Raw genomic sequence first — 26703 nt, forward strand, 5'->3', positions numbered from 1 at the left:
GAATAGAGTCACCAACCTACGGACTAGCAGTCAGAGGTATAACAGTTTGTGCAACCCAACCCCCACACAAAAACCACTGTCAATGCATTGATCCTGACTCTGAATGAGCCCAGCAGACACCATTGAACTGCTCCTATGAGTTTCTGAAGCTACACATCTTTCCATGAGCAGAAAACCTCACTCTTATCCAGTGAAGCTCCTGGTGATTTTGAACTCTGTGTTTAGCAGTGGTGACTCACTTGGGGAGGTAGAAGGAGAAGCAAATGGGCACATACAAGTACATGGGCATCCAGTGGGCCAAAAAAATTCACCAAAGTGCTCAGATCCAGGTCCAATGCCACACTTTATCTCCAGTTACTTCTTTATTCAAACCATTTCCTCTTTCCCTTGAACATAAATGGTCTTTCGCTCCCAATTCCCTTGTCTGTTTTTCTCAGACCGTGCGGAGGCTTCCTCTCCGCAGATGTTTATGTTAGTCTTCTCACAGCATCCCAGGTTTGCTCAAATATCACTTCAGCAGAAGCCTCCGAAACCGCTTCCTAAGGTAGCACCCCTGCACCATCCTCCCTCTCCCCTCCTCCTTCCATGTTCTCCATAGTCCATGGCACATGATAGTATGATGTGACTTATTGTTTGCTCAGTGCCTCCCCCGGAGTATGGCATCCATGAAGCCAAAGACTCGGTATCTTTGTTTCTGTTCTTTCCAGCACTAGAAGAGTGCCTGGGATCAACTAGGTCCTCAATAAGTGTGCACTGAGGACTTAATACACTAAGTAAATATGTATTAAGCAGCTACTAAAATCCAAGATATTAAATGAAAACATTAATGCAGACCTTCAATGTTTTTATTACAGTCCAAGAAGAGGATCATTAAGTAAGGGATATGCACAATTAAAGAAAATAAAGATTCATTGAAAGTAATTAGGTTGTTTTTAAAAATTAGTTATAGACTATGATTAGTGTTAACTAATTCCATTGCCATCATAGATTTGTATTATCTAAAATTATATGAATTTTCCCACCATATTCTTGAAGGGGGATTTCCCTGTAGTATTTCACAGTCATTGTTATGTGTATCATATTCCTATAGTGAAGCTAGTATGAAAATATCATATAGGAAATTATTTTAAAACATAAGAAAAAACTACCTATATTTTGACCTCCCAACTACTTAGCTATTTTTCTCTTTAATGTTATCTATGGTTAAGCATGTCTTAGCTTTCCATATACTAGAAAACGTCTGCAAAAGATATGACATGGCACAAATGTGCTTGACACAATGGATGGTTGTATGGATTGTGATAAGAGTTGCATGAGCTCCAATAAAATATTTTTTAAAGATATGACATGACAAAACACACTCAAAACTAAAAAAATCAATTATGTAAAACCAAAAAGAAATCCAAACTCACCGCCATCACGTCAATTCCCACTCAAAGCATCCCTACAGAACAAGGGAGAAGTGGCCTGGGTGCTTCCAAGGCCATATAGTTGTATGATCCTAGAAAGCCCACAAAAGAAGTGCTGGTGGGTTGAAAATGCTAACCTTCTGGTTAGCAGCCCAACACTCAATCCACAACAGCGCCAGGGATTAAACCGATGTAAGGGACCCAAAAGTGAACTTCAGAATAGATGTAATTCAAGTACTAAATTTGCAAGTAGGTATTTTTTTAATTCCACTGAGTCCAGAGAGTTCAAAAACAGTGAAACTCGGTTCAAAAGAGTCCTGAGATCAAAAATACAAACATGTTCTCTCAAAGGATGAATTAACTTGATACAGGTTTTGAGTGATGTTGTAAAAAATTAGCTTGGTTCCTTTTAATTACCTATCCAGTTTCTGCAGTACATGTGTTGTTTCCATCTACTGGGCGTGGGATAGGCTAGGCTGATAGAAGACATTGTGGCGGCACAGTTGAGTATGCAATGAGCATAATGCAGACCACAAGCCTGCAGTTCAAATCTACCAGCAACTCTCTGAAATAAAGGAGAGACTGTCTTTCTGTCAGACTACTGTAAAAACAAGTCTCGGGAATCCAAAAGGGAAGTTCTACTCTGAATTATTTTGTTTTAACAAATCATTTTATTGGGGGCTCATACAATTCTTATCACAATCCATACATACATCCATTGTGTCAAGAACATATGTACATTTGTTGCCATCATCATTCTCAAAACATTTGCTTTCTACTTGAGCCCTTAATATCGGCTGCTCATTTTCCCCCTCCCTCCCCACTCCCCCCTAACTCATGAGCCCTTCATAATTCAAAATTATTATTATTTTGTCATATATTACATTGTCTGTCTGTCTCCCCCCCCGCCCTCTTCTCTGCTGTCCATCCTCCAGGGAGGAGGCTATACTTAGATTCTTGTAATCAGTTTCCCCTTTCTACCCCACATGTCCTCCACCCTTCAGCCATCGCCACACTCACCACTGGTCCTAAAGGAGTCATCTGTGCTGGAGTCCCTGTGTTTCCAGTTGCTATCTGTACTAATGTACATCCTCTGGTCTAGCCAGATTTGTAAGGTAGAATTGGGATCATGATAGTGGGGGGAGAGGGGGAAGCATTTAAGAACTAGAGGAAAGTGATATGTTTCATCGTTGCTACCCTGTACCCTGACTGGTTCATCTCCTCCCCATAACCCTTCAGTAAAGGGGTGTCTAGTTGCCTGCCAATGGGCTTTGAGTCTCCACTCTGCACTCTCTCTCATTTACAATGATATGATTTTTGTTTCTTGATGCTTGATACCTGATCCCTTTGACAGCTCATGGTCACACAGGCCGGTGTGTTTCTTCCATGTGGGCTTTGTTGTTTCTGAACTAGATGGTCACTTGTTTATCTTCAAGCCTTTAAGACCGCAGACACTATATATTTTAATAGCCGGCACCATACGCTTTCTTCACCACACTTGCTTATGCACATGTTTGTCTTCATTGAATGTATCACGAAGGTGGGCATCCACTGATATGATTTTTAGGTCTTTGATATCTGATAACTGATCCCTTCTACACCTCGTGGTCAGACAGGCTGCTGTGCTTCTTCCATGTGGGCTTTGATGCTTCTCAGCTAGATGGCCGCTTGTTTATCTTCAGGACTTTAAGACCCCAGACACTATCTTTTGATAGCCGTGCACCTCCAGTTTTCTTCACCACATTTGCTTATGCACACATTTTTCTTCAGCAATCGTGTCAGGAAGGCGTGCATCCCAGAATGCCAATTTAATAGAACAACATGTTCTTGCATTGAGTAAGTGGTTGATTTGAGGCCCAATGTCCATCAGCTGCCTTAATACTAAACCTATAAATATATGTACATAGATCTGTTTCCACACACTCTTATATAAATATATTTACATATGTACATTTCAATCTTTAGACATCTATCAGTACCCTTTGTCACCTAGTTCTTTCCCCTTGTCCCACTATCATGCTCAGCCTTCAATAGTTTCTTTCTACCTGCACCCTTGGTCTTATAGAGCTGTTGTGATTTGAAATCTAACGCTATTGCAGTGCGTGAAAGTGATGGCGTGGTCATGCTCAAGTGATTTTTTCATAGCTTCTAGACCAGTGTATCTGTGATTCAATATAGTATACAAGTTATGGAAACAACAAAGCATTGATCTGTTACCCATCGTCCTAGTTCAATCCTTGATTTTTATCAGCCTTATCCTTCTTCCTCTTTCCCTTTTTCCCTAGTCCCTACTGTCTCTCTCCAAACTTCACAAATTACAACTCATAACGTGGCCACCTTATCTGCATTTGTGGTAGTTCCTATACTATTTGTTGAATTGCTGGGGTAAGAGTGCAGGATACTATCTCACTTACCTTTCCCCTACAGTTTCCCAGTTCACTTATGGTGCTTCTTCCCTGCAGGTGTAGGGTGTTTAGGGCATTCAATGCCCCTCTTATTCCATTGCTTCCTGAGTAAAGTACTAGCACTCCCACCTTTCCCAAAATCCTAATGATTACATCTCAAAAAAGAAGTAAAAAAAGCTAGTTCATCATGTTAGTCTGGGTTGTATAGAAAAAAAGCCAATAATGTCCATCTATGTATAAAGAAGTTATTTCATATTAAGAAAGGAATTCCAGCCAAGTTCAACTCAAGTCCATGAGTCCAGTGAGAGTTGGAGTCCCCTTCTGATTCACATAGCTTCAGACGAGCGATGCAGACTGAGAAGCAGGGAGCTCACAGATGGGTGACTGCAGAGTCACGTGGATCTAAGGTTGACTGGAACTTGGCCAGACACTGACCCCTTTCCAGGCCGGTGGTCCAGATGGGGCTGCTCCTGGAGGCAGCCCCAGAGTCCCCATGAGGAGGAAGGCAAAGGGTCAGAGAGAGAAGTGCCCAGTGTCTCTCTTACACAAATGCCACACCCCCAAGGAGCTAACATAAGTGTTTGACCTGATTGATAGATTCAACACTATCACTACACTTTCATACAATTTCAAGTTTACATAAAATCTAACTACCACAGTCATGTTGTTGGTAGGTGCTGAGAGTCCGTTTCGACCATAGTGACACTGTACAATAGAAACATCGCCCACTCCTGTATCATCCTCTGATTATCATTATGTTTGAGTCCAAAGTTGTAGCCACTGTGTCGATTCATATTATCAAGGATCTTCCCCTTTTCATTGTCTCTCTACCGAGAATGAGAATGGTGCTCTTTTCCCAGAACTGGGTTCTCATGATAACATGTCTAAAATATGTGAGATGAAATCTTGCCATTCTCATCACTAAGGAGAATTCTGGCTACACCGTTTCAAAGACATATTTGTTTGTCCTTTTATCAGTCATGTTACTTTCAGTATTATTTTCCTGCACCATAATTTAGATGCATCTCTCCTTCAGTCTTCCTATACAATGTCCAAGATTACATGCATAAGAAGTGATTGACAATACTGTGGCTTGGGTCAGGCACACTTAGTCTTCAAAATAATGTCCTTGCTTTTCAATGCTTTAAAGAGGTCTTCATAAGCATATGTACCCAAAGCAATGCATCATTTGTTCTAACTCCCATGACCTTTGCTTTGGATCCAAGTAAGACAAAATCCCTGAAAACTTGATCATTTTCTACTTCTATCATGATGCTATCCATTGTTCCTGTTGTGAAGATTTGGGGATTTTTTTCTGTTACATTGAGTTGTAATCTATACTGAAGGCTGCAAGTGTTTTAGGTCCCCCCTCACTTCAGCAAGAAAACTTGTGCCATCTTACTGAAGGTAATTCATCAGACATCATTCAATCCCAATACGACACTGTTCTTCACAGAGTCCAGCTCCTCTGATCCTGTGCTCAGTGTATGAGTTAGTATGGTGAGAGCATATAACCCTGACACATACTTCCTGATCTGAAAGTACACACAATCTCCTTATTCTGCTCCCATGAGGACCTTTGGATTCATGCACAGGTTCTGCATGAGCAAAATTAAGTGTGCTGTGATTCGCATTCTCCTCAAAGCTATCCATATGTTCCTGTGATCCTCCGAGTGGGACGCCTTTGCACACTCAATCAAGCACAAGACAGCATCTTGCTAGTGCTCCCTGCTTTCATCCAAGGTCCATCTGACACCAGCAATGATAGCCCTGGTTGAACAGCCAGTTTTGAATCTGGCCTGAATTTCTAGCAGCTAACTGTCAATGTACTGCTACAAGCATTGTTGAATTACATTCAGCAATTTTTACTTCATGTGATGCTAGCAATATTGTTCTATAATTTGTACATTCTGTTGGGTCGCCTTTCCTTGGAATTGGTACAAAAATGGATCTCCTCCGGTCAGTTGGTCAGGTAGATGTTTTCCTAATTTCTTAACATAGTTGACTGACTGCTTCCAGGGCTGCATTAACTTGCTGAAACATTTCAATTGATATTTCATTGATTCCTGAGCCTTATTTGTGACTAATAGCTTAAATGAAGCTTGGACTTCTTCCTCCAGTATCATTGGTTCCTGATCAAATACTCTCTCCCGAAATATATAAATATTAACTATTCCATTTTGGTACTGTGACTGTGTATTCTTTCCATTTTTTTGTTTCCTGTGTCATTTAATATTTTTTCATAGAATCTTTCGATGTTACAACATGAAGCTTTTTTTCCCATGAGTTCTTTCCATTTCAGATATGCTGAACATGCTATTCCTTTTCGGTTTTCTAACTCTAGGTCTTACACATTTCAATATGATACCTTATTTTGTTTTCTTGAGCTGCTCTTTGAAAATTTCTGGTCTTCTCTCTTATTTCATGATTTTGTCCATTTGTCTTAGGAGTTAAGAACATGTTTCAATGTCTTTTCTGAAATTCCCTTTGATCTTTGCTTTCTCTCCTGTCCTTTTAATGACCTTTGGCTTTCTTCATTTAGATGTTTCAATGTCATCCACAGCTCTTGGTCCTCCTGTCATTAATGTTCAATGTCTCACGTCTGTTCTTGAGATGTTCTCAAAATTCACATGGGAGAGACTCAGAGTTATAGTTTGACTTATTTTAATTTTCATCAGCTTCAATTTGAGCTTGCGTATAAACAATTGACTGCCCCTTCCATTGGCAAGCTCTGGCCTTGTTTTAGCTGCTGCTGAGCTCCTCCGGCATCTCTTCTCACAAGTGTAGCATTGGATGGGTGTGTATTCCATCCGAAGAAGTCCACGTGTAGAGTCACCGTGGGGTGGTGAAAACATGGTATTTGTGATGTAGAAGCCATTGGTCTTGCAAAGTTCTGTCATGAAATCACCAGCTATGTTTCTGTCCCCAAGGCCATATTTTCCAACCACTCGGCTGCCTCCTTGTTTCCAACTTGTGCATGTCTGCCAATAATAACGATAAATAGGTCTTGATTGCATATTTGACCTATTTCAAATTGAAGACTTTGGTGAAATTCCATAATTTCTTCATCATGAGTTTTTGTGGTTGGTGCATAAATTTAAATAATAGTTGTATTGACTGGATTTCCTTGTCTGCCGATAGATATTATCCTATCACAGACAGCACTGCACTTCAAGATAAATCTAGAAATGCCCCCTTTTGACAGTAAATGCAACACCATTTCTCTGGAGTGTGTCATCCCTGGCTTTGTGAACCACCTGTCTCTGATTCAAATGTTCCCTACAAGTCCATTTCAGCTGACTAGTGCCTATGATATCTCTGTATGAGTTCCATTTCACTTTTTGATGGCTTACAATTTTCCTGGTCTCACACTTCATTCCAAGTTCCAATTGTGATTTCATGTTTACAGCTGTATCTTTTCATTTTGTGGCATGCACAATCAGCACATGAAGGTCCTGAGAGCTTGCTTCCATCATGTTATTGTGGTATAAAGTGCAGTGGGAGGCATTTCTATTCTGTGATTCCTATTTTAGGTGCCTCCCGACCTGAGGCGCTCACCTCTGACACTACACATGATAGCATTCTGCTGTGAATCATACGGGTCTCAGCATTTGCCAGCATTCTGGTGCTAGTAATATGGTTTTCAAGCCACTGATTCTTCAGAAGTTAACCGCCTATTCCTTCATCGTAGACTATTTATAGCCTGGAAGCTCCGCTGACCCCTGTTCATCAGGGTTGATCCTGTTTGAATGCCGGTGACATAGCTTCTAACATCCCAGCAACACACCTGCCAGCACAGTTTAAGAAACTGACAGACCAGTGGCGGAACCCCACATAGTATTAATTTCCTCTTTTCTTTATTTTCAGAAATATGCCTTGTGAGTAAGATATTTGGATCTTCTTAGAGGCAATTATTAACACTGAAATAGGAAGGTCAAGAAATGTCAACGTGTCCCACCCAGAAACTGCCTTATACACCTAAATCAGATATATGAAGGCTTCTACATTTGACGTGAACACGGGAATTTGATCCTTGTTGCCTATTTACACTTCCATGGCTTTGTAGCCCTTCAGGAGTGCCAGCTCCTCGAGCCTTCCCCAGCGACGGTCAGATGCCTGGAGGGTAGCCACATTTGGAAACTGTCAGGTCGCATCGCATTGCTTGTCCTTCCACCACAGGTGAAGTGGGAGAGTCCCAAAGACCACCCTCAACCTCAGAGACCCTCTAGGAAGGATCATAAATCTAAGCAGAGCTATTCTAATTTTGACTATTGCTATTGCAGCAAAAGATTACCGATTAAATTCAGCACCGGAAAAAGTGTCAAAGAAAACACTGCAGGAGACACTATGCACAAGTGTCTGGTTGCTCTTTCCCAGGGGTGTGGAATGGACAGTGCTCGGTCCTCTCAGTAAGAGTGACAATGTCCAGACAGTGTTCCCGAGCAGGGACGCTCACCTCAAACTAGATTCAACGATTTGCCTGCGAATCCACCCCAGTTCACAGAGACCCTAAGCCAGAGTAGAACTGTCTTCTACAGATTTCCGTGGCTGATTTTTCTGGAAGGAAATCACCACACTTTCCTCTGAGACTCCAACCTTGAACCTTTCAGTTCACAGTTTAGCACCGCAACTATGAGAGTCACTCAGGGATGATGTGCCTTGGACTCCAAGGGTTTTCCTGAGGGTCTGTCATGGAGTCCAAAGGTGATCTGGTGGAGCTGCGTGCTAATCACTGGGTTACAAACCACGTGTTGGTATCCAAAACCCACTCGCTGCTCCAAGGGAGAAAGATGAGGCTTTGGGCATGGAAAGTCCAAAAGGCTGACATTAGTTATTTAGTATCCAGGGCTTTCAGAGAAAACATTAACTCAGCAATGCCCAAGGAAACACAAGCATTCACTATAAATTACAACCTGAGCATAAACTACTGAATGTGATTGGAGACCTCGGGTATGCAAAGACACTCGGAGCAGCAGGCTAGTCCAAGGATTTCCATATGATTTTCCAGGTGCCAGTTAAGGGCCAGTCCTTTCACCGGGATGTGCAGGGTTTGATGACCCCAAACTCACCAAGTTAATCCTTTCCTGTTGCAATACCCCGGGCCCAGTGCACAGGGAAAAGCCAGCTTTCAGCTTGGGTATTTCACGATCCATGTTATGGTAAAATATATTCACTTTAGACATAAGTGTACATAAGCAAAGATATTTTTAAAGATTTTCTTAGGGGACTGAGCAATGTGGTTTCATCCACACTTTTGATATAAATAAAATGTGGACATAAACACATTTGGAAGAAAAGCATTTGAAACGCAGGCCAATCTTCTTTTATATTCCCCTAAAATGACTTGACAGTTGTTTTTTGCTTAGCAGGCTTCCAGCACAAAACTCAAAAGGGGAAGAAATTCAACGACAGTTTATTCCTGCAATAGGAAACTTACAGTAAATATCTACCTGTTTTAGAAAACATGGCATGTCGACGAAAAGAGTACTTTTAGAATAAATAGCTTTCTTCTTCGGGGTTGAAAGACACTGAAGGGACTAAAGAGTTCCTGGATGGTCCCCATGGGTTTGAGTCCACACAGAAGGCCCTCCGAAGAAAGGCTTGGCAATCTACCCAGAGAACACAGGTCTGGACTACATACACGGAGTGTCCCTGAGTCCGAATTGATAGCAAGTGGTGGGATCTCTGGTGATGGGTGCTAACCAAAAAGTCAGCAGTTCAAAACCAGCAGCTGTTTGTCTGAAGGATTAGAGGAAACTTTCTACTCCCATGAAGAGTTATAATCTCAGAAATGCATAGGGGCAGTTCTACCCTGTCTTGTGAGTTATAAACGATTCTAAGGCTGCAGTAAGGTTTTGGTTTGGTGTGTGTGGCAGGGGCAGAGGAGGGGGGTATAGAGATGAGATCCACAATCTTGAACATTTTTAATTGCCCTGTGTAATGGGAGGCAGCCTTGAGACTATGCAAAGTTCATAAACCGAGTTTATTAAAAGACCAACTTGTTGTAATTCTACTTTTTATACGTTTAGATCAAATCCTTTAAGGAAGGTATATATATATATATATATATATATATATATATATACCTTCCTTAAAGGATTTGATCTAAACGTATAAAAAGTAGAATACATACACACACACACACACAAACACACATTTTTAAAGCATATTGCGTTCCTATAAGGTCCACCTTGCAATACCACAGTAGCTAAGAAGCTAAGCTCTAAAATATTTCTCTGTAAATCCCATTCCTTCTCTTTTTTTTATCTTTTTATTGGGGCTCAGAAGGCTCTTATCACAGTCTGTACATACATCAATTGAGCAAAGCACCCTTATACATTCGTTGCACTCGTCATTCTCATAATTCACCTTCCACTTGGGTTCCTGGAATCAGCTCGGTTTCCCTTTTTTCCCCCCATCCCCCTCCCTCCCCAATCCCACCCCTGGTCCCTCGATAGTTTATAAATAATTATTATATCTTATCTTACACTCCCCGGCGTCTCCCCTCACCCGCCTCCCTATTGCCCATCTCCCAGAGAGGAGGTTACACATAGATCTCCGAGATTGGTTCTCCCTTTCTACATCCCCTTCCCTCCTGGTGTCGCCACTCCCACCGCTGGTGTTGAGGGGTTCGTCTGTCCTAGATTCCCTGTGCCTCCAGATCCCCACTGCACTGCTGTACATCCTCTGGTATAACCAAGTCCGCAAGGCAAGGTAGAATTGGGGTCATGATAATTGGGAGGGGAGGAAGCGTTCAGGAACTAGAGGAAGGTTTTGAGTTTCATTGTTGCTACACTGAACCCTGAGTGGCCCATCTCCTCCACACTACCCCTCTGGAAGGGGTGTCTAGCTGTCTACGGATGGGCATTGGGTCCCCATCACGCACTCCCCCTCTTTCACGGTGATGTGATTCTCACCACCACCCCACCTTTGTTGTTGGAGACCTGGTCTCCTCTGTCCTTCACGGTCACCTATGTTGGTGTGCTGCTTCCGTGTGGGCTCGGTTGCTTCTGGGCTAGATGGCCGCTTGTTTGCTTTCAAGCCTTTAAGTCCCCAGATGCTATATCTCTCAGTAGCCGGGCACCATCAGCCTTCTTCACCACACTTGCTTATGCACACTTTCGTCTTCAGCGATTATGTGAGCAAGGTGATCACACAATGATTGTTTTTGTTCCTTTGTATCTGCGACATGGTCCATTCAACACCTTGTATTCGCTTAGGCCGTGTGCTTCTTCTCTGTGGGCTTTGTTGCTTCTGACCTTGATGGCCGCTTATTTGCTTTCCAGCCTTTAAGACCCCAGATGCTATATCTTTTTGATAGCCGGGCACCATCAGCTTTCTTCACCACATTTGCTTACACACACGTCTGTCTTCAGTGATCATGTCGGGAAGATGGGTATCCTGCAATGACTGTTTAGCAGGGCGAGGTGCTATTGTATTGGGGGATTATGCATGAGGAGGCCCAATGTCCATCTGCTACCCTATTACTGAACCTATAAATATATACATATAAATCTATTGCCCCCATAATCATAAATATATTTACATATGTACATGTCTGTATTTAGGCTTCTCTGTATGCACTTTGCCTCCTACTCCTTTCCTCTATTTCCTTTCGCTTTCCTCCCGACCCATTACCATGTTTAGCCTTCATTCTAGTTTCAGTAATTCCTCTCAGTTACCTTGCTCTTGGTCACTCCCTACCAGTCCTCCCCTCCCCTCCCTCCTCAGGCAAATTCGTCTTCATATCCACCTCAACTTCCCTTCTGTAAAAGGGGGACAATGATCCTTAGCTCCAAGGTTTTATTTCAAGAACTAAAAGGAAGAACACTTATAGTGCCTGGCATGATAAAGTCAGTTTCCCATAAATGTGAACCATTATTGATCGACTATTGTGATTATTGGATCATCGGGCAGGTTTAGAAGTAGGGCGGTGGCTTTTCAGATTAAATGTATTAACATCAGCACCAATTGCCTGGATTTGAATCTTGGCTTCACCTTTTGAGGGCTTAAGGATTCCATTTAACTTCTAATATCTTTAAGCATAGAAGACCTGGCAAGTTGGTAGGGTAGGCAGTGAATTCCTACCAAAATGGCAGCCAGGGGCCACTTCTGGGGACAGAGATGAGGCTGTCTGCGCTGGTAGCAATTTTAATTGCAGAAACACTATCTAGGTCTCCATGAGTTGGTATCAACTCAATGGCAGCTGTTTGGCTGGTTTGCTTTTCCCTTCATCTATGACAAGAAAAAAAAAGTTATTGGCACTGAGTCAACTTCTACTCATAGTGACCCAATAGGACAGGGTTTCCAAGACTATGCACCATCAAGGGAGTAGAAAACCTTGTCTTTCTCGTGACCTGATATATATTAAGTGCTTCATAAACACTGGCTATTGCTACACAGGCATTTGACTGTGTGGACCATAACAGATTTTGGAGAGCCTTGAGAAGAATGGGAATCCCAGAGCACTACATTTTGCTCATATGGGACCTGTACATGTATTAAGAGGCAGTTGTGCAGAGAACAAGAAAATACTTCATGGTTTAAAATCAGGATAGGTGTGTATCATGGTTTTATCCTCTCGCCATACTTATTCAATCTTTATGCTGAGAAAATATGCAGAGAAGCTGGATTATATGAAGAAGAATGCAGCATCAGAATTGGAGGATTATTAACAACCTGTGATACTCAGACGACACAACCTTGTCATCTGAGACTGAGGCACTTTCTAAGAAAGATCAAGAACTGAAACTTTCAATATAGATTATAACTCAATGTAAATAAACCCCAAATATTCACAACTGAACCAGTAGGTAATATCATGATAAATGGAGAAGCATCCAAGCTGTCAAGAATTTTGTCTTGTTTGGAGCCACAATAATGCTCCTAGAAGAAGTAATCAAGAGAACAAAAGAAACATTGCATTGGGTAAATCTGCTGCCAGGACCCTTTGACAGTGTTGAAAATCAAAGACATTACTTTGAGGTATAGGGTGTGCCTGACTCAAGCCATAGAAGTGCCATGGACTGCCAAAAGAACAAACAAAGGTGTCTGGGAAGCAGTACAGCCAGAATGCTCCTTAAAGGGAAGGACAGAGAGACTTCATCTGATGTACTTTGGACATGTTATGAGAGACCAGTCCCTGCAGAAGGACATCATGTTTGGTAAAGTTGTGGGGCAGTGAGAAGAGGAAGAACTTTGACAAGATGGATTGAAACAATGACTGCCAACAGGGGAACAACTGTGCGGGTGGGACCAGACCGGGCAGTGTAACATTCTGTTGTGCAGAGGGTGGCTCTGAGTCAGAACTGACTGGAGGCACCTAACAGACAACAAGGGCATGACTACTGTTTGCATTTCCAAAGTGCCTATCCTGGCAGCATAGTGTTGTTCTTCTTGGTTGCCCTAGAATTAACCCCAACTCCTGGTCCCTCCAGGTGTTTCAGAGTGGAATTAGACTGCGGAGGGTTTTCAAGCCTGAGATCTTTTGGAAGCAGGTTATCAGGTCTGTCTTCAAAAGCACCTCTTTGTGGGTTCAATCCACCAACCTTTGGACTAACATACTTCATGCTTAAATATAAATTCCTCCCAGGTTCTCTTGCCAAAATATTTTTATTGCTGTGTGTTTGTAAGTTGATTCTGACTTGTAGGAACCATCTAGGACAGAGCAGAATGGCCCCAGAGGGTTTCTCTGCTATAATCTTTATAGCATCGGTTCATCATGACTTTTCTCCCTCAAAGCTACCTTCATCCTTTCAGTTAGCAACTGAGTGTTTAACGAGTGTGCCATCAGGCTTCTCACCAAGAGATTCTGGTCCCTGACACAGACCACATTAGCATAGCAGAGAGATGGAGACGAGGGGTGTTAGAATCAGACCGGTGTGGATTCAAACCTTGGCCATATAATTAATTAGGCGAATGGTCTTAGATCAATCACTTAAATTCCCTGGGCCTCAGCTCTGTCATTTATAAAATGAATTATATCAGCCTTGAATGGAAATTATCGATATATTTTAAACTTTAATAATCCCCTCTACTGGCAGTATAAGTTCTATGTATAAAAATCATGTGAGTAAAACGGCATGTCTTAAATGTGTGGTACTGTGTAGTAGTCACATACCCCGAAATGCTTTTTGCTTTACGGCATACTTGTAATTCCCGAGTTGACAAAAAATAACATTCATGTGACAAGAAACAGGATAGCCACTAAAGGTACAAGTTAAACCATTTCTGCCTTCGAGAAGTCCACATTTTTTATGAGGAAACAGATAGAGAAACAAAATGATTGTAAATAACAAGACAAGTGCAATGAGAGAGAAGGCAGAGGAGAATAAGGTACTCTGGTCTCAGAGACAGGTAAACTGTAAAATATATTAACTGATATTCTCTTTCCCCTTGCACCAAGCGATTCCATTATAAATGCCAGATGAATGAACTATATGCAGTCCCTGAGTTACTAACTCACTGTTTCTACAGCTGTCTTTGAGTCTAAATTTAGAATAATTAACTATGGCTCTTTCTAAAGTCACTAAGTCAAATGTTGGTTTTAGCATATAATATACTTTTCTATGAATAGAAAACATTAAAGAAACACTTCTAGATACAAAAATATTTTAACATAATACCAATATTTTAGTGGATGTTGCAAAATAGCAGCTGTTTGCTATGATAAACCATTGTTGTAAGTATCTTAAGTTTTGAATAGACTATGCCTTACAGGGGTGAGTATGCAACTACGGGTTGTACTGAAGTGGAAGTTCATAACCTTGAGACGGTCTATAATTTCAGAAAACAAACAAGCCAAACCTGTTTCTGTTCAGTGAATTTTTACCCATCGTGAGCCTGTAGGACAGAGTAGAACTGCATCATGGGGTTTCTAAGGCTGTAATCTTTAGAGAAACAAAGTGCCACCTTTCTGACCACAGAACAGCCAATGCTAACCTTTGGGTTAGCGGGGAGTGTTTCAACCACGGTGCGCCCAGGGCACAGGGAACCACAAAATTACTTTCATTCTGTAGCCCGGATCCCAGAGTTACCACTCCTACGTACTGGCTGTATGTATGGCTCTGCATATATCAATATCATGCCGGGAGGTCAGTTTTTCCACATACTAAATAAGTTTTATCTATCTGTACTGCTTCCTGAGAAAGAGGATTGCTGAGAATTTCAAATGAGGAAATGTATTTGAAGTTACTGTGAAAGCCCTTAAGAAATATATGAGATGATAAAATTTTATCCCTAGAATAAACCACCAAGCTAGCCAGACTCTCTGTCCTCACGTTGATGCTGACTCATAGATGTCCCCTAAGACAGAGTAGAAGGGCCCCCTTTGAGTTTCCATAACTGTACATATCTTTCTTCCAAGGAAGCTATGAATCCCCAACCTTTTGGTTAGCAGCCACACACTTTAGCCAGGAACCCTCTAAATAAATCACCAGGAAGTCTAATTTATAAGAAGAGGGGAGTATCATGTGAATGTTTGCAAATCAGAGAAGTTCAAAAAGGGAGGGAAAGAATGACATGCTTAGCCTTCCCAAACAACTGCCATTTCCACTCAGCCAGGAAGAGGGAAACCACAGGACAACAAAACGCTGCTCCTGCGGTGGCTCCAGCGCAAAATGACTCCTTAGAGAGCAGGGGTTCTCAGCCCTCCTAATGCCGCAAGCCTTTCAGACAGTTCCTCGTGTTGTGGTGACCCCCCCCCAACCATAAAATTATTTTCATTGCTACTTCATCACTGTCATTTTGCTACTGTTATGAATCGGTCGGCCCCTGTGAAAGGGTCGTTCAAATCCCAAAGGGGTTGTGACCCACAGGTTGAGAACCACAGATATAGAGTTTCTGCAGCTCTAAATAAATCTTTACCAGGCAGATCGCTTCCTCCTGAAAAGCAACTAGGCGATTTGAACTGCTGACCTGAAGGTTCGCAACTAGTGCTTGACCCACTATGCCAAGAGGAAGAACCAAACCAAAACCCAAACTCACTGACACCGAGTCAGCACCAACTCATAACCATCCTTAGAGTTTCTGAGACTGTAACTGCTGATGGGAATAGAAAGCCCATGTTTCTCCTGCAGAGGGACTGGTCGTTTTGAACTACAAACCTTGCGGATCGCAGCCCAATAACCACAAGTACACGTTGTGCATACAGAAAGGCAGTACTGATAAAAAGAGACAGTCTAAGCAAGTTACACATGTCTATTCTTTGAAGAGTCTCTGCAGACCTGCTGTTGAATTTGACTACATGACTCCAACTTCCTTGGCTCTATAAAGTAGAAATGGCCAACCCAAGAATCCTTATCTGGAAATCACCTGTTAGTTTTTCTACCAAAAGCATATAAGTGGATAGACAGATACATAGATATGCATACTGAGAAACAAAATCTGCTACTGACTTATTGAGCTTTGGCAGGTTCTAACTCAATGCAATTGATCTTCACACTGCTTCAGCTACAGGATGTCAAAACTATCTATCCCTGAAGCAAGTTTTTGTAGTGCATCTGAGTTTCTTTTATTTACTTTTCAAGAACTCAAAACAAAGTACAGCTATGATGTCAATTTACTCTGAGGGCGAGGTATTATTTTGCAGAGAAATAGCTATCAGAGAGTGAAAACTGTTCAGCTGGAGAATTAATGGTCGTTTGGATGAGACGAATGTGAGCAGCGGAAGTAGGGTGAGTGGAAAGGCAGGGAAGAAAGTAAGCGAAGGTGGCATTGAAGGTGCGGTGTGTGTTTTCCTCTGCAGACTGAAGCCGCTCTGATGTACGACGCCGTGTACATGCTGGCCATCGCCTCCCACCGGGCTTCCCAGCTCACCGTCAGCTCATTACAGTGCCATCGACACAAGCCGTGGCGCCTTGGGCCCCGATTTATGAACCTGATCAAAGAGGCAAGTTTCCTTTGGCTCGGCACGATGTAGAGTGTCCATTTGGTGTGGTTCTTCCTATGTGGTCCTGTTGGCATGACGTCTTTAAGGGAGGGATAGCCATTGCAAACCAGTCAGCTGGGACTTGTGTGGTGAAAGTGTGTCCAGGAGGTCTGCCAGGAATAGTCAAGTGTGCTATTGGGACATCCGCAGAAGCTGCTTGTTTGTTGCCATACCAGCGGCTCTGGCTCCTGGCAATCATATATAACACAACAAAGGTGTGCCGATGCTGTGCAGACTTCACGATTATGCTGGAGTCCAGGATGGTAGCTGTCGTCTCCATCCATCCCACTGAGAATTTCCCTTGTTTGGGTTGACCCTGTATTGCCCAAATGTGATGTACTTTTCGAATGATTTGTCTTTCCTGGTGACACCAGTGTGGAGAACTTACAGACAAGCTGGTGGTCACAGTTACCATGGCGTAATTCCAGCCTTCTTTTATTCCACCTGTGGCCCCAGCTAGTTCTGGTTCTCCTCCCATGTGCGGGGAGCTCACGTTCAGGGTGTCTATTCGTGGTCCGCTGGGTCAGGGAGAGAGTGGGCCCTTCACTAAAGGGTACCAAAGATAGCTCCTCCAAGTCACCCTGTTCTCCCAGGGCCCTCAAGCCTGGGGTTACATGGCTCAATGAGCATGACTGAATCAAAGGACTTCTATGTTCATGAGAGAGTGATTTTTAATGTATGTAAGAATATATGCATATACGTATGTGTTTTGCTATTTGCCAGTTAGCTTGAAAATTTTTGCTCCCATTCAAACTTGCCCAGGAAGTTAATGGTTTTGCAAGTGAACAGGGTTTCTCATTATTGCCCTGGGAATCAGAATTATCTACCACGCTTTCTTCTCTGAGGCAATTTTGCTTACCTGTCCAAGACCATGTTTTAGGAGCTGGAGACCCTTTCCTTTGTAGCTTAGTCATAACACAGTAGCAATATCACTGGTGATGATTTTCAAGCACAAAAACTTATTTTCACTATTCTAGAGAGTAAAGGTCCAAATGAAGGTCTTTCTTTGTGGGAAGCCATGGGTGTCCCTTAATTCCTTGGCAGTCCTCACATGATATACGACTTCCCCCTTGTGGTTGTTGGGTCTGTAGTTGCGCTCCTCTCATCCCTCAGAAGGCATTAGGTATGGGATGCACAGTACACTGGTATGGCCTCGATCACCTGCTAAGATAGGGGGACATTCGATGTAAGGTTGTTGCAAGGTCCATCTACCAGTTTAAGGCTAGCTTTCAACAGTTTGGAGAGGGGACAACTCAATAAATCCGTCCACATACCTCACAGCACTGCTGAAAGAGACATATCTTTCACATATCTTTGACCCTAACTCCCGCCTCAGTGCATCCAGACTTTCTTGGGAGCAGTCAAGGCTAACTTGCCTGCTAAGGTATAGGTGTGATGCTCAAATATTTTCACTGCTCTACAGAGATTTACCTCTTAGGAGAAGAGTACTGTTTTCCTCATCCCCCACCCCAATCTCTATAGCACAGAAGCTTGGGAGGAGGCAGGGACCTAAAAGAGAGAAATGGGAGAGAACGCAGTACGAGAGAAGACTGCCTGGCAGAGCGAAGGAGAAATGCAATCGAAAGATCCTTGCCTTTGACTATGTTTCCACAAGTCTCTGTAAAACCACACACCAGCGCTCACCTGTTCACCCCACTCCCCTCTTGAAGCCTGACTGCAATCCATCAAGGTGACGGCCAAAGAAGGAGGGTGTAACAAGTTTAAGTGCCCTCGCTCCAAAGCAAGTTTACTTCCAGCTTGCCAGAGTGGGAGTAGAGAAGGGCAAACAGCAAACGAATCCCTGGGTTGAAGATTTAAGGAGAAACTCACTCTCGGGTGTGGGCTCTGCACTTGTGCTTGCCTAGCAGGGAGTGCTTCCATTAACTAATCCCTGAGCACCACTCTTTCTCACAGTTGACCTGGCACACTGACTGCTTGGGCTCACATTCCAGTTTTGCTGACGCTTCAGAGCCATGGAACCTACATTAAACTCCTCGCATCTCCGTTTGCTCACCTGGAAGATGAAGATCGTACCAGCATCTACCTTGTAGCATTGTTGAGACAGCCAGAAGGAAGCTGAGCGATGCGAAGAGCCGTGTCAGTACATTATATGGACTCTGAGGGGTTAGTGCCTCTTTTCCCTGGAATGCTCCACCACTGTCAGCCCGACGATGGTGCCAGACATTGTAAGCCAGCAACCACCACCACCACCACCACCACAAGGAATCACAAACAGGCACGGAACGAAATATCCTTTCTGACAGCTACATAAATCTAACGTACTGTGCCTAATAGAAAAATACTGCACAGCCTCCTTGTCTCCCTGCAGGGATCCCTGAGAGGCCCTGCATAGTCATCCTGATTGCCTTTATCTTTAACAAGGGGGCAGCTGGCTCCCTGGTAGCTCAGACCACTGCAAGGGGAGACATGAGGCCACATGAAAGCTTGGGATCAAACACTGGGTGTGCCCCACTTTTTGCATGAAAAGGTAAATATACCAAGGCACATTTAAACATGTTTAACAAAATAAAGACCACATGGAAACGAGGTAGCATTTTACATTCAAACATTGGAAATTCCCTCTCCACCATTAGGGTGGGGACAGGATGCACTAGAAGCCTTTATCATCATTGTTCTTGTCCTCTCCTTTGTCCCCTGAGTCAAGATGCCATATGCTACTCCTGGCAGGCTGTTGCTACCTGCAGAGAAGAGGGAATGGGGGAGCCCACAGCAGGGCTTCAGCCTGTTGGAGGACTCCCACTGAGGGAATTCTAAGATGAACTGAAATGTGTAAAGTGAGAAAATGCAGCTATTCCGTTACATGAGTTTATAACTCAACACAATTTTGCAGGCAGCAGGCTTTATTAGATAGATCGCTGCCATCAGGCTGACTCTGACTCGTGGTGGTCTTCTGTACCACTGAATATTAAAATGCGCTCAGTCCTGCACCATCTCGGCAATGGCCAGGATGTCCAAGTCGGTCCATTGTTGCAGCTCCGGTGCCGACCCACCTCACCAAGCGCCTTTCTCATCATTGTTGTCCCTCGACTTCTCTAGCTACTGGGATTTCCTGATAATCGGTCAAAAGCCAGCAAGTTGGAGAACGTTCTTTACCAAAAAGTAGATCACAAGCCCTTTTTCCCAGTCTGTCTTTGTCAGGAAGTTCTGCCAAAATCTGTCCATCTGCCACGGGTGACCCCAGTGGTGTGTAAGTCAGTGAGGATTTATTAGGAACGTTCCACCGCCCCCCCTTTCTTCTTTCTTTTCGTACCTCACATCTTAAAGGAACGAAAAAAATTCTCTAGTTAGAAATAATGCAGAGGAGCAAGTCAGCAGACTGAATTTAGGGAGTGAAGATGGCATTCGTCCCAAGTGGAGAGGTTGCTGTCTACCATCTGCACTGATAACGTCACACATCCTTCAGGATCAGAAGCCCCTTTAGGTGTACCTTTCGAACTGCTTGTCAGCAGACTGGCTAGACAGTGAAGAACATTTTAACTCTAATAGTGTGCACACGGTGTTTCAAAATCAAATTAAAAGTAAAGAATTTCACTTTCTCCACAAAATCGTTGGAGCCTCCATGTATTATTTTTCTGGGAATTTGCTAAACAAATGCTTATTATTTATTGTGATTTATTTATGTACAACTCATGGTTCCCCCATGTGTCCCCAAGTGTGACAGAGTATCACTGCTCCAGAGGGTCTGCTTGATGCTAACCTTTATGGAAGTTGGGTACTATGACGTTTCCTGTGGGACCACCGGGTGAGTTTGAACAACCAACCTTTAGGACAGCAACCAACAGCAAGACAATTGTACCACTCAAAGGCCATCAAATCCTTACTGGAAAATTATAAATCCCCATATCTAAAAGCATAGCTGGGATTCCATTATGGAACACTAACTTCTCATTGAGGGACATATGCCTGCCCCCCGCACCAAATGAAGTCAATATGTAGCTTGTACATCCCTATGTCCTGGTGCTGTAGTGGCTTATGCATTGGGCTGTTAAACACAAGGTCAGCAGTTTGAACCCCATAGAAAGGTACAGCCTTGGAAATCCAAAGGAGCAGATCTACTCTGTCCTAAGGGGTTATGGTGAATCCAAACCAAGTCACTGGCAATGAGTTTGGGCTTCTAGACCTCTTGTGCTGCCATCACCCATCTGTCATTAGAAGCTTGCATATCACTATCATACTGACCAGTGGAGATGGACCACTGAGACACTAGAAAGAAAGACCTTGCGGTTGACTTTTAAAAATAAAAAGCCCATGGTTATACCCTATTATGTACAAGGTGGCCATGAGTCAGCAGCCAGCTCTGTGTCGGCTAGTTACAAACAAGAGCCTTCCGTGGAAATTTCTGGTTTTGTTTTGTTTTTTACATTTAAAAAATAGTATAATAATAATATCTGATTTAAAACACGGTTGGATAATGCTGTCCCTCTCTAGTAAAGAAATGAGTCATGAGACAAAGGTTAAGTATAGTGCTCTGCATATGTAAGTGCTCTTTGCTGTTAGTATTATTGTCCTAACCATTAATTATTATTATTATCAGAGCCTAAGATAAAGTAGTCATGCTTACACATAGGCAGGAACTAGCATTGGGGAAGCAGGAAGTCCCATGCTTTTAGGCATATAGCATACAAGAGGCCAACTTCAAGGATTCCCAGGAATGACAAAATCGTATGTGACTGGCCACAAAAACTACTCTTCTGTAAAGGCCCAGTGGTAGTAGGCACTGGTCCACCAGACTGAGCGTCCAGAACAGAACACCCGGCAAGCAGTATCTCACATCCGCCAAGGAAATGGTAGCTGGATTGGGGCTGAGAAAGCTGAAGGATGTCCTCTCTCCTGCTGCCAGAAGGGTCCTGGGTCCAGGACAAGTTCTAGCTGGCTCTGGGGAAGTCAGAGAGAGCAGCTGCATGGAGACATTTGGGGAGAAAGGGCTCACCAATCACAGGTGCTGCAAAGAGTGGTGAACTATGGGCACAGAGAAGCTAATCAGATTGTAGGTTAAATCAGTAGTTCCTAATTTTGTTCTGGGTCATAGATCCTACACTAAGGCTGGTTTAAGCCTTGGATCCATCTTCCCCTCAAATGCACACCAATTTTCTGCAATATCAGACTGTCGTCTCAGTCTTAGTAAAACCCTAGCTTTCCTAAAATCCGTGTTCAGGATGCTTTGATGGTGTGCTGGGAATGGAAGTGAATTGAAGGAGTGCTCCGTCGTAGTGCACTAACTAAAGAAACAACCAATCATCAGCCTTTTGCCATCAAATGGTTTCTAAGCCATATGAGACAGGGAACAGCACAAGTATAGATGAAGCACAAGGGGTGGGCACAGTGGTCCAACTGCTGAGCTGCTAACTGAAAGGTCAGCAGTTTAAACCCGCTGGACCCTCTGTGGGAGAGAGATGTAGTAATCAGCTTCTATAAGCTTAAACCCTTGGAAACCCTATAGGACAATTCTGCCCTGTCCTGTAGAGTCACGATGAGCCAGAATCCACTGAACTACAATGAGTTTCATTTGGTTTTGTTGGGACTAGATGGAGTGGGCCCAGGTAGGAATTTCCTTACTTAAGAAATTTTAAATAAAGGTGGTGGGACCATAGGCAGGAACTGACTGCTGAGCTAAGAAATTCAAATCTCTTTATAATTTGGCAGGAATCCAATGGTTCTTGCAACAGAAATAAAACAGATGGGTTGTTTTATTTTGTCGGTTGTGTTCGGATTGATTGATACCTATGCATCCATAAAGATTATTAAGGAAGGAATTCTAGACAACATGGCTTTGAAGTAATCATAAAAAGCTGAAAAGGAAGGGGAGGATTTTTACGGAATAATAAGTGAAAATTTCTTGAGTTCAATCCTAACATTTCCCTTATATGTAAGCTCGCCAATCATCTCCCTGCTGGACAAATTCACTCAGATGTCCTGCTGTCACCCGCAAAGAATAAAGTCCCCAATAAAGCCCACTATTTGTTCTAAATTGAAGCTCAGCCTTAACTTACTCATTAGAAAATCAAATATAAGGTCATCATCAAAACTCCAACAGGATTTAACTCTAGATCTCTCCCTTCCCCCAGCTTGGCCCTGCTAGAAGATTCTAGTACAATGAAGAACCTGGTGGGCTCTGTTGGACTTTGCTGGTTACTCTCCCCCCACCCTACTCCTCCAGCTGTTCCACCTCACACTGGGGTCTTAAAGACAGGATAATTCTTACTTGTGTTCACTAGTCGCTGCTCTGGACTTGACAGATGGTGCAAGCTGGCATGCCTGGGCGGCCCTGGGAGATACTTCTTCTTTCCCCCTCAAAAGAATGATCTACGCATATTTCCCAATCCCTACCACACGGGAAGTCTGGTGCTTTCTGAGAGCTCACAGCTCTTCCAAGGGGTTGGCTAAAAATAAAGGCAGGATTTTAAGAGAATGAAAAGATGGCAACAGCACTCAAATTGTATCAAGTTCTGCATTTTAAAATCGACAAACTGAAGCCACTGCTATGGAGTCTACTCACAAACACTGCTGACGTTAAGAAGGGAATGTGTTCTTCAGGATCTGCTTAGCTATAACCGCCAAGTTTTTATTACTATGTATTTTATTTTTCTCTGTTATTGGTGTTGAGAATACATGCAGAGAACACACACTAATCCAACAATCTCAACATATATTAGGACAATTCAGTGTTTATTATATTTTTAAGGTGTACAAGTATTCTCATCCCCCTTTTCTGAATTATTTCTCTCTATATTAACATAAAGGAGCCCTTTTGTCGTGGTGGTTATGAGTTGGGCTGCTAACTACAAGGTCAGCAGTTCAAAGCTTTCTTGGTAAGAAGAAAGAAGGGAATTTCTACCCCATAAAGAATTAGTCTCAGAAACCCACAGGAGCAGTTCTGTCCTGTCCTACAGGCCCACTTTGAGTTGTTATTGACTCGATGGCAGTGAAGTTGATTTGGTATATTAATCTAAACTCAGTGATCACCAAACTGCCTATGTATCTTTATAGACTGACCATGAGGCTACCTATGTAATTCTTAGAATTGCTGGTCAGTGGGACAGGCAGTGGCTCAGGGATAGTCCAGTATCTTTGAAGTACTCTCATGCTGGTCAGCAGAGCAGTTTGCCGGTTTTGGAGATATAGTAAGGCTCATTCTACAGGCTCTAAGGGCCAGGGCTTCCAGGATGGTAGAGACTACAGGCTCTAAGGGCCAGGGCTTCCAGGATGGTAGAGACTACAGGCTCTAAGGGCCAGGACTTCCAGGATGGTAGAGACTACAGGCTCTAAGGGCCAGGGCTTCCAGGATGGTAGAGACTACAGGATCTAAGGGCCAGGGCTTCCAGGATGGTAGGCTCATCCTCCTAGAGAATGGGAGGAGGGAAAGCATGCTCTTCTGTGTCCCTAGGGTGCCTGGGTACTTTTCATTGGCTACAGCCAACATTTGGGACCAGGCTCTGGCCAAGGGCAATGAGAGGAATGCACTAACCACAGACCCATTGAGTAGCAAGCCCTTCACCTTTGATGAATGACCCTGCCTAAATAAAGTCCTGGTTTCCTTCCTGTTTTATAGATGCCAGATCCGTGAAGTCCTGGCTCTCTTTCCAGTGCTTTCTCCCCTTAGATCTGGTTCATGTCCTACTCCCCTGGCTCCACTCCTAGAATGTCCCCACCGTCTCTCTGTCTACTGCTGCGACTTCTAAGATGTTGCTTCCCTGGGCTTCTCATTTGAGTTCCAAGCTAATGGCCAAGCTACATTGAATCAGCTCCCAAGGCCCCGCTCCTCTGTGTCTTTTCACATTTGATGTGTTCAGCTAATTCCTTCTTCCAATTGGGGTGTAATTGTTTTTTGTTTTGTTTTTTTTAATATCCATTCATTTGATGTCCAGGATGCCTGGATTGTGAATTGCAATGATTTCCCTCAATTGCTCAGGTGTTTGCTTTGAAGGCTGGCATGGTATTTTCCATATAAGCCATGGCCATGTTGGCTCCTCCTTGGCCGGGGATATGTTTAAAACAGACTCTTTTTCATGAGGGATTTTCTTTGGCTCTTTAAGGGTTCCTACTGAGCCATTTCTTCTGATGATGCTTTGGCTTAGATCAGTGAATCCCTGTTTCAGGTACAACCTGTCCCTGCCTCCTTGGTCTCTTAACATCCATGGTTTTACCTCTCTCTCTCTCTCTTGCCTTTCTCCTGAAGCACCCTCAGTCCCTTCAGCAGCTCAATTGCATATAGCTCAGGACAGTCCCCTCCAGGTGTCCCAGAGCCAACGTGAGCCTACAGAGAACACTGGCTTATCGCTTCCCTGAAAATTCCGACAGGACATTCTAGTCGCAGTGCAACAAAGCGCATCTTTCTGGATCACCGAGGCAATGGGTCGCCTCTGCTCAAGACCTCTTTTGTCCCTAGAGTCTCAGAGACACACACGGGCAGTTCTACCCTAGTCTCTGTGGTCACTATATGCGGAAGTAGGACTTGACTTCATGGCAGCTGAATTTGAGTGTGAGTTTCGTTTTCTCGCATTTGTGTCAGTCATGGGTCTTCTTTGTCTCCAATGGTAGAAAACCCAATTCAGATCGCTCCGAGTGGCCCCTGGAAGCCCCCTCACTAGGCATGGAGTGAGAAGTGACATCACAAAGGGAGAAGGGTGTGGGTTCACAGAGAAGCAAGAACCTAACCAAATAAACCCCTACCCTTAGTACTTCCTCTACCCTTTTATAGACCTTTTATCTCAAAAGTCTAGAACAATCTCTGAGGAACGCTTCCTTTCTACATGTGCGGAGAGGACTTGGGGTGTCTACCTACCACCTTGGTAGCTTAACATTGAACATAGGGACAGACGTTTCAGAGACCACAGTAAGATAACAAGTCACCCACATCAGCACTTTGAAGAGTGTCCCAGACTTATCCATCTCTCTCGGCACATTCATCTAATGAATTGTAAATTCTGGTCAATTTTTTTGTCCTGCATATTCATCAGGACATTTCCTTTCCTAGTGCCCTCATCATTCCTCACTCGGGCTATTACAATATCCTCTCACTAGGCTCCCGAGTCCCAGGCTTTTTATAACCACTGTTCATATAAGTGCAGAATAGATGTACTTCTCTCTGGAAACACAAACTTGCTTTTAGTTTCCCAGGTCCCCTAACCTCCTTTCCAAATCTATCGCTCTTTCTTTTCCTGGCTAAGCTTCCTGATACACACCCCTTTGGCCATTCTCCTCTGGATCAGGAGAGCTTTGCCTCCTTTTTAATTTGGGCAAATCGGTGCCAGTGAAGGCTTGAGTGTTGCCATGACCTGAACCATGTATCAGCAGCGCTCCCAAACAAAGAATGGGAAGACATGCTGGAAAATCTACTTCTGACAATGAGTCACAGAAGCCCCTACCCACCACAATGGTCGGGGTGAATTGTACATGGGGTCACAATGAGTGGGAGCAGCTAATAACTTCTTCAAATTTATTATCTAGAATGAGTCTTTTCTGAGCTTCCATTTGGGGATGGATTCTCCATTGGTCCGCATCGCTCCTGCTTATCTTTACATAGGCATGAAGCATACTTCCTTCAGACACTCAAAGGTATTTCCCTGGGACAGAGACAAGCTCAGGCAACTTTGTTTCCTCAAGCACTGTGCCTGTACACAGCAGACACGTGAAAGATGCTGGTTTAGCTGAACCCAGGAAGTTGGAATCTAGCAAACCCTTCATAAAGTTTTGCTGAACTGGTACTTATTTTTAAACTATATAAATAGTTTTAATTGATCAGTTCCAAAATAAATTTACCACATAGGATAAAAAATTATTTCCAAATGCAATATATATGTGGTATCATTGAGAGCGTTGTAAAATACAGGCAGCTTTTTGACACTGCTTTGCTATGTAATTTATCGAGTCTATTTTCATGGAATGAAGAGTATAAATTTGAATATATTTAAATTCCCACTTCTGAAACTGAAAGTGTAAA

General features: G+C 43.2%; 1 protein-coding gene across 6 annotated transcripts in view; it reads left to right on the plus strand.

Annotated features, from left to right (window-relative positions):
- Positions 1-26703, plus strand: part of GRIK1 (glutamate ionotropic receptor kainate type subunit 1) — a 546361-nt gene that overhangs the window by 390040 nt on the left and 129618 nt on the right. For all 6 annotated transcript variants that reach the window (XM_075543397.1, XM_075543399.1, XM_075543398.1 and 3 more), the window contains one exon: positions 16560-16703. In XM_075543397.1, coding sequence (XP_075399512.1) covers positions 16560-16703 — 144 coding nt within the window. The remainder of the gene's footprint in view (positions 1-16559; positions 16704-26703) is intronic.

Source organism: Tenrec ecaudatus, chromosome 2 (assembly GCF_050624435.1).
Source record: "Tenrec ecaudatus isolate mTenEca1 chromosome 2, mTenEca1.hap1, whole genome shotgun sequence".
Taxonomy (NCBI): Eukaryota; Metazoa; Chordata; class Mammalia; order Afrosoricida; family Tenrecidae; genus Tenrec; species Tenrec ecaudatus.